Source organism: Mytilus edulis, chromosome 4, assembly GCF_963676685.1.
Source record: "Mytilus edulis chromosome 4, xbMytEdul2.2, whole genome shotgun sequence".
Classification (NCBI taxonomy): Eukaryota; Metazoa; Mollusca; class Bivalvia; order Mytilida; family Mytilidae; genus Mytilus; species Mytilus edulis.
Genome location: NC_092347.1, coordinates 91243276 through 91259182, shown reverse-complemented (window position 1 = coordinate 91259182; position 15907 = coordinate 91243276). Strand labels below are relative to the sequence as shown.

Sequence of the window (15907 nt, the reverse complement as noted above, 5' to 3'; positions counted from 1 at the left end):
CAGCAATCAAAATAAATACCTTTTGTGACCGAGCTTATCGTTGTCCTTTGGTCTGCAACTGTATTTTCAATATAATTTTGAACACAACTTTCCAATTTCATGGGCGCAGCCATCTTTTTCAAGCTAAAGTTGTCTCCCTTTAAATTCCCGCCAATTTTCTAGCTCTTCCAACATTTTTTTCTATCAATAAAATATCAAAAACTCAATGAGCCGTCGGATAAATACAGATTCTTTTTTTAATATTTTGAAGACAAAAGTGAAGTTTACGATTATTTATTGGAAAATGAAGATACGTCAGTTGGTAAACACAGGCGCTTGGGTCTATGATACAGATTTTTTTTTAATTTTTTTTTTTTATTAAAATATTCAATTTTCTATATTTATAATACATATCTATCACTTCTGTGCATGTCTCACCTAGTTTCGAGCGATTTAAACGACCCAGAGAAAATACCAAATTTTACTATCCATAATTCTTAGTATGGATAGTAAAATTTGGTATTTTCTCTGGGTCGTTTAAATCGCTCGAAACTAGGTGAGACATGCACAGAAGTGATAGATATGTATTATAAATATAGAAAATTGAATATTTTAATAAAAAAAAAAAATTAAAAAAAAATCTGTATCATAGACCCAAGCGCCTGTGTTGGTAAACTATATATTGTAATAGCATGTGCTCAATTTTGGCTTTTTTTCTCTATCCTTTCCTATAACTAAGTCATTTGATTTTTATTTTTTTTAATAATCTTAAATTGTACAAGAATTTGCCAATGTTTGTCTGGTATATGAGCAATAAGGACATCTTGAAGTAACTTGCTAAACTGATTTTTTTGTGTAAAGCAAAATTAGTATAAAGCAAAGATATTGCAGAGTTCTTTATAGATGGTTAACTTGAACCTTCTGACCACCAAACTGGTATAAGTACGACGTCATTGCGGTTCTCACACTGTTTTTGACTTAATCCGTTGGTTGTGTTCTGATTGATACATATATCTGGGAGAACGAGATTTATTTGAGTGTAACTTGTTGTTAGCTTTGAAAAAACTTTCAGTAACTACAAATACTTCTATTCTATTTCGGGTGCTCTGTGTTAAATTGCCTTAATGTTAGTTGCTTTTTTGTGTCTCGACTTAAGACTAATATACTGGTATAATTTTTTAATCATGAAAATAGTGATGAATAGAGATATAGTTCGACAGCAAATATGATATATAAGCTTTATAACTGAGCATCTAAATCATAGTCCGAGATTACTCTGACGTCCAACGGCTGTTATGCCAGACAAGCTGTACTCTGACGTCCAACGGCTGTTTTGCCAGACAAAAGCTGTCTGGCAAAACAGCCGTTGGACGTCAGAGTAATCTCGGACTACTAAATCAGGCCTAAAAAATAAGTAAAGGAGCAAAAATTGTGACTCATCTCGCAATTACATGAACATGATGAAGTCATTGTCATAAATGGCGATTTTAACAAATTGGTTTAGTGTTTTTACCTAACGTGTTGAAAACTATGCCCTTTTTGGCAATATTAAAAAGATAAGCAAATTTTTAAGTTCTACAAATAAATCTATAGGGTCGAAATTGTCAATCAACTCCTTAAAGGGTTTCTTTCCCGAAAATTACAATAAGTTACTGTGTGACATGTTTTTCTTTTTCATTACTGCTCATTATCTATAGAATTATATATTACGGAGCAACAGCAACTTGGTCCTGCCAATACGATCAGCATGACACGTTCTTTCAAGTGGATACTTAAAAATTCCAAAGATCTTTTAGAGTACATACAATCTAACTCTCTTTCATCGTGTAATAGTATTAATAAAACATTTTGCTTTTCTACACTTTACACAAGTATTCCACATTCCAAACTAAAAGACAAATTGAAAGAGTTGGTATTGCTTTGTTTCATAAAAAAAGAATGACCAACGTAGATACATGTACAAGCATCTTGTCTTAGGGAAGGATAAGTCTTACTTTGTAAAGAATCACTCTGATACAAACAAAAAATTCTCTGAAACTGACATTATCAAGATGCTTGATTTCTTGATTGGCAACATATTTGTTACGTTCGGAGGACCTTATTTTCAACAGACTGTCGGCATTTCAATGGGTACAAATTGTGCCCCTCTTCTTGTCGACTTGTTTCTTTATTATTATGAGGCTGACTTCAGACAGGAATTTCTTAGGAAGAAGGACAAGAAGTTAGCAATGTCATTTAACTCTACTTTCCTCTATATAGATGATGTTCTTTCAAAAGCTAAATAATTCAAAATTTGGTGACTATGTTGAACTCATCTATTCCATCGAACTAGAGATATAGGATACTACAAATACAGTTAAAGCGACCTCATATCTTGACTTACATCTAGAAATTGACAATGAGGGTAGGTTGAAAACAAAACATTACTACAAAAGAGATGATTTCAGCTTTCCAATTGTAAACTTTCCATTTCTAAGTAGCAACATTCCAGCAGCACCTGCATACGGGATATATGTCTCCCAATTGATACGATATTCCCGTGCTTGCATTTCCTATCATGATTTTCTTGATAGAGGGTTGCTGATCACAAGGAAGCTATTAAACCAAGAGTTCCAAATGGTGAAGTTGAAATCATTCCTTCGTAAATTTTACGAACGCCATCACGAGTAATTGGTTGACCGTTATGGAATACCCGTTTCACAAATGATATCGAATGTGTTCCTTACGTCGTAACTACAATCCCCTTCCCTTTCATGAATGTGCCACATGTGCAGCAGGATCTGCTTACCCTTCCGGAGCACCTGAGATCACCCCTAGTTTTTTGTGGGGTTCGTGTTGCTTATTCTTTAGTTTTCGATGTTGTGCCATGTGTACTATTGTTTGTCTGTTTGTCTTTTTTTCATTTTTAGCCATGGCGTTGTCAGTTTATTTTCGATTTATGAGTTTGACTGCCCCTCTGGTATCTTTCGTCCCTCTTTTGTTTCCTGCACATATGCAGTTTCCATGAACTCAGTAGGCAACATATTGATTTCATTTGATCATATATATTTAATTTATTTTTACAAAATTTCTAGACCTGAACAACAAACAGATCCGTCCAGTCTTTAGATATAAATCCACCTTGCCATCACTCCGTAGTGCGTCGTCCGTCCTCTAAAGTTACGGTACTTAAACTACAGCTCGAGATTAGCCAAATGCTTCGGGTTGTGTAATGTTCTTGTACAAGAGTTTTATCTATAACATAATACATCTGGGTTTTAATTAAGCGGCGCCCTGCAAGTGCTTGCCTTTCAAGTTTGTTTAAATAAAGGCAACAGTAGAATACTAAGTATCGCTGTTCAAAGTGAAAAGTCATAAATCGATTAAGAGAAAACATATCCGAGTCACAAACTAAAACTAAGGAAAACACATCACTATAAGAGGAAAACAGAAACACTGAAAAGTAACAAAATCACACCAAACATACATAAAACGGACTATCTGATAACAACTGCCATACTCCTGAATTTCTAAAGAAAATATTAAGAAAAAAAGGATGGATTGAACCTGGTCTTACGGCTTGACAAACATTCCGCTTATATGACTATACTTTTTCTCTCGTCAAAATGACGAAGGCTAGTGCAAAAATCGATTCAAATGAAATCTACTTGAATAATTGTGTTACTGATGTTGTTATAGCTTTTTTTGATGAATTATGACGCAATTGTTCATTTTTATACTGATTTAGATCATAACACAATGTTGAACCTCTTATTCATGTTATTGACAATTTTACCTATTACGTCTGTTGTTGTTTTTTTCACACATCGTTGTCAATATAATGGAATTTTTTGCGAATGTCATACATATTGCATTTTGCAAGTGATAGATCCGTGTTTTGCTTGCTCGGATTATTAATATTACAAACAATATAATTCTTGTATCTATTCTATATTCTCAAAGATACATATGTACAGTTATACTACAAATCTACAACTCTCAGTCTATGGCTACACGCGCTGTCCTTATCTATGGTCATACATATTCATCAGCTATGTAGGCGTGTCAAAATCGTATCATACGCGATAATGACCAGCCAGTACACACTGTAAAGATTTTATTAACCAGTATTAAAAAGATAAACATATCACAAGTGAGAGGTTTAGCTAGCTGTAAAACCAGGTTTAATCCACATTTTGTACATAAGAATGACTGAATCAAGACAGGAATATATAGCAGTTGTTATCCTTCGTTTGATGTGTTTGAGCTTTTGATTATGCCATTTGGTTAAATATGGACTTTAACAAAAGCTGTTGTTGCTTCTTAATATTCAGTGATGGTACTAGTCGGTCACAATGTGTTTTATTACTTTGCAACATATACTGATTAAAGAAACAAGTCTATTAATTCCATCATGGTAACGATCACCCTTTTCATATGCTGGTTATATATATCGGTCTACCAAATTGGGAGAAACAGGTCAGCACAGGTCAGCACCATAAGACTCGAAAAAACAGTATATATATATATATACTGTTTTTTCGAGTCTTATGGTGCTGACCTGTTTCTCCCAATTATATATATACTGTTTTTTCGAGTCTTATGGTGCTGACCTGTTTCTCCCAATTTGGTAGACCGATTCAGATAGGTGCTATCTGTGTTCTCCGGTCTTTTATATACTGCGGATGCTATCTGGTTCACTGGCTGTGTGCGGATTTATGTTCTATGTTAATTTGTCTTCTCATGCTGGTCTGATTTTGACTTCTGAATTTTATCTGATGGAGGTCGATAGTTACTATCAACACAGTGCCAGAGGTGTTTATTTTTGGCCATACTAATCTCAGGGTCTGTTTTTATTTCTATGAAGTCAGAGCTCATACAATCTTGATAGCTTTGTGTTTGTTGTTTGTAGGTCTATTATCACGTTATACGCTGTATAGTCCAGTCGAATTGTGAAACAATTGCTCAGATTGTGGTAAAAGTTTCAAACTTTGCAGAGTGTTAGTTGATGTGATAACTAACATTTTTAGCTATGAACCCAATTCAGAAAATCAAAATGGCGGCTCTGGGCGGCCATTTTGAAATCATGTCAAAAAAAATTATAAAAATAATTAGAAAAATATGAAAAATATATTTCTTTACCAATTTTGATAAACTTTCGTATTTCTTATGACAAAGAATATCAACTGAGGACTATTGAAGTATTTAGTGGCCATCTTGAATGGTGGCCATTTTGGAAATGTAAATTTCCAATATAACATTATTCGCTATCCTAAATTGTTTTTTGAATTAAAACTAAGTTTAATTTGCATTTACAACTAGAATTGCTAATCATTATTTATGACTGTTAATATAGGATATATTCTAAAATAGGCCATGCGTATGTAAACATGTTTAACACATAAATGTATGTAAAGAAATACGTAAATTCATTTAATTGCAGTTAAGCATAGGGCTTAGTTACTTTTTTACCACCAAAAATTGTGAATATACAATATGAGTTATGACCACTGTATGTTGAAAAGGAAAACTGCGTAGCTATTAAAATCACTGGAGCTGGAAAAAAATAATAAAAAATAGACTGGAAAGAATTCCGTAACGCGAAGAGAGGGCACGTGTGGATTAACAATGCAAGGCTAATACAAAAAGAGCAGACATAGACATTTGAGCTGGTAATCAGTCATTTGTTGAAAGCATAAAACTGTTCCAAGTTGATGAAGGCCATGTAATGGGAGAATCACAAGTCAAAAGGTATTAATCCTTTCAAGGCAAATCTTAAGATCAAAATATATTTTGTCAGGAAAAACGAAAAAAGTCTAAGATGAGTCACGGATTGAAAAAAAAACCTCAGTGCTGGAGATTACTATTTCAGGAGCAGATAACATGCTAAATGTTTGTTAAAACTGCACGATAAGACAATTAGACAGAATTCGAGACAGAAAGTCAAGAACCTGTTATCCATGGAATGGGCCTCGCCAAAATGATAGAAAACAGTGACGGCTCACAGTCTGGAATTGTTTTAATATTTGAAATTGATGATATCTGTAAATTGTACAGTAACTGTTCTTAGTAATATGAGTTGTTATGAAAGGAATGATTAATACAACACTTCTAAAAATTGAAAACTAGCTGCCATAGATGATATGCAAGCACACATGAATGGTTGAATCTTCTCCGGATTCTCAACGAATATGTTTGGGAAGTTCTGAAACAGGTCATGTCTTTTATTCGTGATGGTGAAGGCCTCTTCATAGTCAAAGTAATTAGAATAGTTTGAAGAGTTAGGCTTGCTACTATAAAAAGGTTTACAGGGACATTCAATTTAGGCTTTCAAAATGAATCAGTTCCACAATCTTTGAGACATCTTACTCTCTATCTGAGGACTGATAAGTTGCAGTTGTATCCTTTCGACCACGAGTTGCACAATTGAACTATTATAGCTGAGAAATGGTATGTTTGTCTGCCACTCAATGATATAACTGGACTGTGTCGCGATGTTTAGCCATCATGTATCATTCTTACTGAGGAAACTTATGTCTGTTGACGTGTCAACAGCGTTTACTGAGTGTCCCTGTAAAGTTATTTTTAGTATCAAGCATATATATTTTACCTGCTATGGCTATGGTGATGCCTTTATTTTTACCCTTTTATTATGAGGTCTGTTTTAGAGCGTCACGAATACCTTTGTTGAAAATCAAGAGAACTAATTTATATTGCTTGTATGGTTGCTAATATGGCAGCTACATTCCAATTTTGTTAACAGCGTTGTATCAGTTCTTCCTTCCATGATAACTCCAAGTTGTTCCAGGCGTTAACTGTACAATTTAGCGTGATCTGCAAGCTTGGAAATTAGTAATATACCGATTCCAGACCGTGTGCCATCAATGTATTTTATTATTTTGGAAAGAACAGCTCCAGGATAAAAGATTCCTGGCTTTCTTTCTGTGTCTTGTACTCTCTTACTTGCTATCAAGCAGGATATTAGTGAATTGACATCTTCAGCTCTCACTTTGGCTAGGGAAATATGTCTTGTAGTACAGGTGCACAGTCGTGCCCTATTATTGTCGATTTGAAAATGTCGATGTATCATGGAGATCTTCAGATACATCACCACAGAAAAAATACACTGTAGTCATTGATTTTGTTGATCCAGTATCACCGTACAGTGTCTGGTTACTTGTTTTCTTTCAATTGTCAACTTATCTAGTATGTTTTCCCTTTTACTGATGAAATGTTTTGAGATCTGAACATTTGTTTGACATGATTTGTGCCATTATGCCTTGTGATTCTGGAGTGCCTCTGCTGTTCCATAGCCCTCTTTCAACTGTTTCAAATTGAGCGAAAGGAAAATCATTTCAAAACCCAACATCTTCATATGTTTGCATCAAAAGAGTGATTGCCAGCTCAAATGTCTATGTCTTCCATTTGTATCTGCTTGGCATTGCAAACCCTCACATGTCCTCTCTTGCCGTTTCACACATTCCTTTCAGTCTAATCGCCCATAATGTTTTTCTGATATCTAGCCCCAGGGTTTTCGAACACTACAATTTTGATCTTTTCCAACAAAAACTTTCGGTCATAAATTATATCATATATACGTAATTTCTGTTTTAAAAAGTTACTTAGGCAAACATGTAAGTAACAAAAATTCTGATACTGATATCTTTATTTTGTAAACATGTGCATGCCTTATCTGACTTCTGTGTGAATATCAAATAAAGATTAGTAAAAATTGTATGAATGCAAACAGTGAATTAATAAGATTAGCGAATAATTATATATTGGAAAACCATGTTTTCAAAATGGCCATCATTCAAGATGGCTACCCAAAAAAATAATAACTTCCTGCAGTAAGCGCTCAACTTATACATGTTATAAGTCAAAGTGAACACGGTTACTAAGGAAATGCAAATGTGTAAAGGCAGTATTAAGTAGTACTACGATATGTAAATGTGGATGACAATGTGATCGAATTTGATAGACAAAGTGTGGTTTGGCAAAACATGTACATATCATTTATTGTTAGATATTTTTAACGTCAATTGAAAACATTTGAGTAATTGATGTTCTTTTCATATTACTTGCATGATATGAAATTCATTATGTCTGCAATTAAGGTTTTTGAAAGTTGTTTCAAATGAACAATATCAATAAAACGAATTATCCTGTAATCAGACAATTATTATAAACGACAGGTATACACATATTTTCTTGCTTTATTTGTACTTGTAAAATAAAATTCTCCTGTTATTCTATGATGAACAAGCGGTGGAACGAATATTGCTTTTAGAGTAATAGTTCATTTTATGATCTTCTTCGTGGTCCGCGTTTTAATGCTGTTATACCCGATACGAATCAGAAGAATAACTCGAAGAGGGGGGTATGCTTACTTTTTTCCTGTTTATATAGCTCAAATAAATACATTTGTATATCTTCGACAATGCATTTTTTTTTATTTTTATCGAAAAATGACTACATATTTTGGCTTAAAAAATCAAGCTTTTTCAAGATGGCCGCCATTCAATGGGCCATTCCAGTTAATTTCTGACAGGTGGGGATGGATGGGGAGATTTATTTTCATACCTATCAGAAAAAAACATCATGAAAAACTACCTATCAGATCTATAAATTAAGACCTATCAGATGTAGAGTTTCTGTTCATATTGGGTGGATGGGCTTTCATGGGAAAAATGACCTATCAGAATTTTTTACCTCAAGGATTGTACCCATCAGAATTTTAAATACATTACCAGATAATGCAGGATATGAAACGGTCTACATTCCAAAGCACCCCTAAGATCTGAAATAGGAATTTTTTGGAACCCCTAAGATGTAATTATTTACTGCTGCAAGACCCTCAGAAAGTTTTGCGTATAAGTGTACGTGTCAAATGAAAAAAACCCGTCCACAAATTTCGACTTGCAGAGTGGGTCCATAGCTTAAAATGTTGTCCATGACATATACTACTACTATGCCAAATTTCATGCTTTTACCACAATCTGAGCAATTTTGTTAAAAATCTGCACAAATCGACTGGACTAGTACCTGTACGTTGCTTGGAAAGTAGTCAGTTGATGAAAATTGACTGTTTTTTTAGCAAAGTTTATGTACATAAGATATTGTCAGGATTACATGGGATAATAGTTCATGATGGTTTTGTTTTTATGATAGAGAGATTTAAAAACAAATTGCACTTATTATGACTTATTTATCTTGTTTATGTATAGATTTATGTGTGGGTGATGATGTCGTCATAAGTACACCTGGACTATTTGAATTTGACATTGACTTTATTTTAAATACTGATTTTTTTTTTCTCAATTAAATATGATGATTTGAACAATGATTTGGAGAGAAATCAGTGTGGCATATCAAATTGTAAGCATTCCAAAGAAACATAAAACAAAGTAGTTTTACTTTAATTCGTCAACTTATATATATAAGAGTTGATACCTTGACAGTTAATGTGGATTTTGTCATACATGTTAGAACAAAAAGGTTTATGTTTCCAGGTAAATAAACTCATACCAGGACTAAATTTTATATAATGCTTTATAACTGCTGTGGAAACCAAAGTAAATAAAGAAAATCTGACAAGGACAGAAAATATTCAGAATGTCAAGATCTGCATTCAGTTTCTTGCATTTTTTGTTATTCACCAAAATAATCAGACGACTCCATAACCGAGTAAGTGCCCTTAAATGTTTTGCTTATGTGGTAATGTTTTTGTCTATTATCTAGAAAACTTAAAAAGTCATAAAGAAAATGTTAATAATAACGACGCAGCTGAATAAAACAAAATTAATCAATAATACCATATATTCAAAAAGGCATTATGATCAAAAGTAAAAGCAGAAAAATACTGAACTCCACCATTGATGACTCCTTAGGAGTAATTGTCCTTATAATATGAAGAGTTCTGATTTTTTGTTGTGTTTTAGCATTTATTATCTCAAACTAAAACAGAAACTTTAAACAAAAAACATAATCAGCAATACAAAATGTACAAAAATGTGAATGTGACCGAAAATGTTTGAAAATTATCTGGAAAATAAACTATAAATAAAGGCAGCAGTATTAAATAGCCATAATTCAATTAAGGAAAATAAATCCGCGGGTAAACTTGTAGACTTTGTCACCTCTGTCAGATGAACCACTGGCACTGTTTCTTTTGTCAGTGTGGATTAAAATTATTTTAAAATCCTATGAATTGTCACTATAAACATACACGGTCACAATAACAACGCGGTGCACTAATAAATTCGGTTAGATAAAAATATTGAACCAATACTTTGTACACTGTACATATCATACCAACAATATATCTACACATATATTACCTTAGTCGTAATTGCCACAACGTTTTGGAATTTTGGGTCCTCAATGCTCTTTAACTTTGTACTTGTTTGGCCGTATAACTATTTTCATCTAAGCGTCACTGATGAGTCTTATATAGACGAAATGCGCTTCTGGCGTATTAAACTATAAACCTGGTACCTTTGATAGTTTTTACACCTCTTGGTCGATACCACTACTGGTGGACGTTTCGTCCCCGAGGGTATCACAAGCCCAGTAGTTAGCACTTCGGTGTTGACATGAATATCAATTACATGGTCCATTTTATAAATTTCCTGATTACAAAACTATGAATTTTTCACAATACTAAGGATTTTCTGAACCCAGGCATAGATGACCTGAGCTGTATTTGGCACGACGTTATGGAGTCTTATGTAGACGAAACGCAAGTCTGGCGTATTAAATTATAAGCCTGGTACCTTTGATACTGTTTAAACTTAAGGAAACGCATCAAGTATATAAGAGGAAAACAACGGAACAAAAGAAACATTGAAATGTCTGATTGCTGGAAATTGATCATGGTTCGGTTCCTTCCGTGCAATACATTATTTGTTAATAACAATTCTCAAAAAAAGAAACTTTGATACTTGAATTGACCTTGACCGTAAATCTCTGCTTCAAATCCTACAACCTGTGTCAAACATAATGGACACTGTGCATGCTGCGTTCCACAGGTGTTACTGTTTAGGCCATTTTTTTGTAATATCTTTTTTTCAAGTGGCATGGCGTATTTATACACCCCAAAATTGTGTTATTGTGCTATAGTCATTATGTATTTTTGTCTTTCATTTGTGCTTATGCAATTAGTCTATAGAGTGTCTGCATGCCATTTTGTTTTTAGACATATTATTTGTTAAGATTATATATTGACTTCAGTACCCAAATTTGTGACATATTAACCTATTCTATCTTTTTTTTTGCTCAACAATTGTTGTCAATATAATGATATTTTATACGACTGTCATACAAGTGCGAGTTTTAGCTAGTAATAGAATCAAATTTAATCTACCATTTCCTACAAAAGTTACCAGGTCAGGAATATAACAGTTGTTTTCCATTTGTTGAGGGACTTTATATTTTGAATTTTCCATAGATTTTGGTATTTTTGTTATCTTACTTTTTACGTGAGCAGAAATCTTTGTGTCCTCAAGTATTACATTGATTACATACAGAAAAGGACCATGACAATTAAGTTCATCTTTAAAATAAGGCTCTACAATACAAAACTATAAAAATGATTGCATAAAACATTTTATTAGAAAGAAAATCACAATGCACAAAATAAACAATGATAGATAGGAAATAACAAAAGATTATATCACAGAACAAAATATTCTAAGAAAACAGAACTTTTGGTCTAGTTATTGCACAAAGCATCAAATGCTAAAAACCCCTTCCTTTATTTTGGTCGTTTCATGTATTGTATACTTCTTCATTTTCAGAAATCATATATGATAATGAAGTTTAAATATTCCAGATGAAGGGCTTTCTGTTTGTATTGATTCAAAAATTTCCTCAATGTCATGTTCAAAGGATTTACAATTTGTATGGCATTAAGTACTATCGTGTGATAGTTTCCATTACCGTAATTTTATTTGATCCAATGCAGTTTTGAATAGGTAATTAAATTTTATGCATAAGAATCCTCTGTAATCCTTGTTGAAGACAACAATTGCATTACATATGGAAGTATTCAAATATTAAATAATTTATAAGTTTCAAATTAATTGAAGCAATATTGAAATTATTGGCTTTTACTGAAAATATGTTAATTTTAATCAGAAACAATAATTGATATCTGTGCACAATTTAAAGTCTTTGACATTTAAAAATACTAAAGTATTCTAAATACCATAGAATTCTTGTAACTATTTTATGTGTTTAAAGAATAATTACATTGTGAAGTTTGACACAATAACATTAAATTTTGATTAAATCTTAATGTAAACAGAAATATTGGCACTATCAAAGTGTCCTGACTAGATCAATTAATTAGTAAAAACATAAACACACATATCTACAAATACAGATATATCTTATGCTCTATCAACCATAGCACACATAGGTATGATGAAATGAGAGTGACTAATCATCAAATACAGACTCTTAAGAGCCTATTGTCCAAAAACAAAATAGAGCTTACAGTAGCAAATATCAAACATTTTATCAAAAAATTTTTAGACTTTAATATGTGTTATATTATTGTCAATAAATTCTTTTTGCGGTTAATTAGTAAATCATTGTTGAAGACCTAGGCATTTTTTAAAATATTTTTAATGAGAGATTAGGTTGCTGTCACATTGACATATACTTTTATCTGTTTTAATTTAACTCATTAGTTTGACTCTATACACATGGATAGACAAATTGATGTACGTAAGTATGTTTTCTGCTGAAAGTCCCAGTAACAACATTGTCATTAATGTATTTTTTTAAAATAGATAATACTGTAATCGTTGTGTACTGTTATCATTTTGTACAGGAAAAATTTCCCAAGTTGGTGTATAAATAAATAAATTTGAATCAGTGATCAAATAAAATAATTATAGACCTAATCAAATCTTGGAAAAAATCAAGACAATCTAAATAGGTCTGTTTACTTGTTTTTCAGACATTATAACACTTGAAATGAATAGGAAAAATAAATGCTATTTTTTATCATGTTTATACAAAAAATATGATGAATTAATAACAATTTCAAAAGTGCATTATAGTATAAATTTTTCATTCACTATTGACTAGTGACTGCTGGACAAATTTGTAACAGTTGCCTTAAAAACGTTATGTTTTTTTGTGTCAAACTATTATTCAAATTTTTTTAATTCAATCAATGTAAACAAAGTTTTTGATCAATCATTAATTTTTGTGACATGCAAACAGAAGAATTGTGTCATAGAAAAGTTACAGAAACGGAATGAATTTAAAAGTAGTCTATTACAACTGAAGAATTCCATTCTATAGTCGCCGTCACGTAAAATTGGCACCATATTTTTTGTCAACAAAAATTTAAATATCAGCCGCATTTACTCAAGATGATGTTTTTCATTTAGCTGAAGTAAAATCCTGTCCAAATATCCACTACTGCCCTACCTTTTATTATGTTTTCACTGTATAATCCTGAATGACCTTCACAATATTAAATCATTTACATTGTAAAACCGCCATCTTCACTCACTCAGGTTTCTATGAAGATCTCTTATTCCATAACATTCGTTACTCTCCGTTAATATCATTGTCATTGATGATACAATTTACCGCGCTTTTTACGTAAAGATGATGAAAAGCTCAGAGAGACACAAGAAAATGGAGAGCACGTGGAACTCCACAGCAACACTTCCGATAATAACAATGTCAGATTCCACCATATAAAACAATCTTGGATTATGTGAAGGTCAGGATTATACAGTGCAAACACTATAAAAGGTAGGACAGTAGTGGATATTTGGACAGGATTTTTCTTCCCCCCAATTCAAAAACATGATCTTTAGTAAATGCGATCGATATTTAAGAAAATTTTGACAAAAAACATGGTGCCAATTTAAAGTGGCGACTATAGTAGATATTATCATACAGAAACTGTATTATTTATAATTCAGTAAGAATTAGTTATTAAATTGTTAAATAATATTTGAAAACACTATGAGGTGAAAAGCTATAGGCATCAAAACAAAATGATACATCAGAAACCCAAAACAGTTAGATAATTTAGTAGAATCACTTATATATGGAGCTGCCTCATATAAATGGAGATATTTTACATATTATATAATCAATAATACATTATCATAAAATAGAGTGGATTTTTTTGTAAGCACAACTAGGAATATGAAGGGTGTTTGTCATTTTAAAAATGGAGCCTTAGGCTCAAAAAAGATTTCACAAGAAGGGGAAAAAAGATAAATTTTTTCATCATAGGGCTTGCTGTTCTATATTTTTCTTTAATAATCATGAGTTAACTCCAAAATATTTTTGATTATCAATAACAAATTAAGGATATTCTTCAAACAGGGCAAGTAATAGATTTGTGTTCATGATATTGTAGAATTACATACTGCAGTTCCATGTAAATTCTATATTTGACTGTATAATATAAATAATATAAATTTAACCTAAAATGAAGATAATTAAAAGAAAACATGTCAAAGGAGTAGGTCCAGTAAGACCCCTTTTTGGCCTCAAAATATAGCAGATTTACAAAGTTGTTAAAATGTAAACTTTTAGTTATTTATTGGACAGTAGAATGCTTCTGCTCCATAAATATGGGCTGTTTTTGACATAACAATGCACATATATCGGGGACCAGCACCATAAAGTCATGCTAAATTACTGAAATCTTCACAATTCTAGCATTTTAGTTAAATTTTAGACGGTTTTCATGTAAAACGAAAGTGGCCGCATTCGTGTTCATCCTTAATATTGAAATGTAAGTTTATTTTATGATAATACATAAAATATATAATGGTTGAGGATGAACACGGATGCGGCCACTTTCAACTTTGACAAAAACCATCTGAAAAGTGACATTTTTCGGCATATTTGGTAGATTTTTCATTTTTGAGCTTGAATCGGATCGTTTTTAATGACTAAATCAGTTAAAATATTTCACATAAACTAATTGATTCAAATGAAATAGACACTTAAGTGTTTAAAAAGTGGTCAAAATATTTCGTCAGATGAACTTGAAATTTGAGGCCAAAATTGGTCCTTACCGGACCTACTCCTTTTATGATCATCTATTCACATAAGCTAGCCTTCAATAACTGGTCAGTAAAAGGACCAAGAATTGAAGATGTAAATGCACATTTGTAAACAACAGATTGTCTCTGAATACTTCAGAAATATCATATAATTAGTAAACCAAGATAGAATAACTATAATTAACATAATCTTAAATAATGAGATGTTTTGTAATAATTTTTTTTACAATCAATCACTAAAAATGATAAAATATCTGAATAATTTAGAAACAAATAAATAGGGGATATCACTTGATTATACATATTCAACATATACATAAATTGTTAAAACATATCACAGACTATTCATATGGACGGATCAACAATTCTTAGTACACTTCCACAGTATAGTCAGGTGTGGGTCAATACTTTAATTTATCCCAAATTCTCTATCCATCCTCTCCAATAATATATTTAAAAATGAAAAAAACAGCTTTCTTCAAGGGGTGATGCAGTTTAAAAAAATAGACCATGGCAATATTTAACAGTATTTAAATCAATGATTTACCCTGTTTAACAATGATTCAACAAAATATCAATCAAACATCTTATATTAAACTCCTTTTTTTATCAGAGTAATATCAAAGTTACCAGAACCTGAAAATGGTAATCATCTATGCAAATAAGAAAGCCAAAACAATTTCCAATAGTAATATACTATATTGCAGGTCTACAGTTTGATTATTTGAGTACTAAAAGGATACATAAAGCAATACAGGATCTGTCATTAATGCTATCACATACCAAAATAACTTGGAATGTCCATTTCAGCCATTCAAGCTTAGTTTGCAGGTTTCGGTTTGTGACCCAGATTCGTTTCAATTACTGTGCCTAACCGATCACCTTTGGGGTATTAT

At 32.1% G+C, this 15907-nt stretch overlaps 2 protein-coding genes across 3 annotated transcripts in view; both read right to left on the bottom strand.

Moving 5' to 3' along the window:
- LOC139521035 (MMS19 nucleotide excision repair protein homolog) overlaps window positions 1–152 on the bottom strand; it is a 58476-nt gene extending 58324 nt beyond the window's left edge. The window contains exon 1 of the mRNA XM_071314205.1: window positions 20–152. Coding sequence (XP_071170306.1) covers window positions 20–113 — 94 coding nt within the window. The 5' untranslated portion in view covers window positions 114–152. The remainder of the gene's footprint in view (window positions 1–19) is intronic.
- Window positions 153–11552: 11400 nt separating this feature from the next.
- The window catches only part of LOC139521023 (probable E3 ubiquitin-protein ligase HECTD2), a 51603-nt gene continuing 47248 nt past the window's right edge, over window positions 11553–15907 (bottom strand). For both annotated transcript variants that reach the window (XM_071314191.1, XM_071314193.1), the window contains one exon: window positions 11553–15875. The gene's annotated coding sequence lies outside the window, so the exon portion shown is untranslated. The remainder of the gene's footprint in view (window positions 15876–15907) is intronic.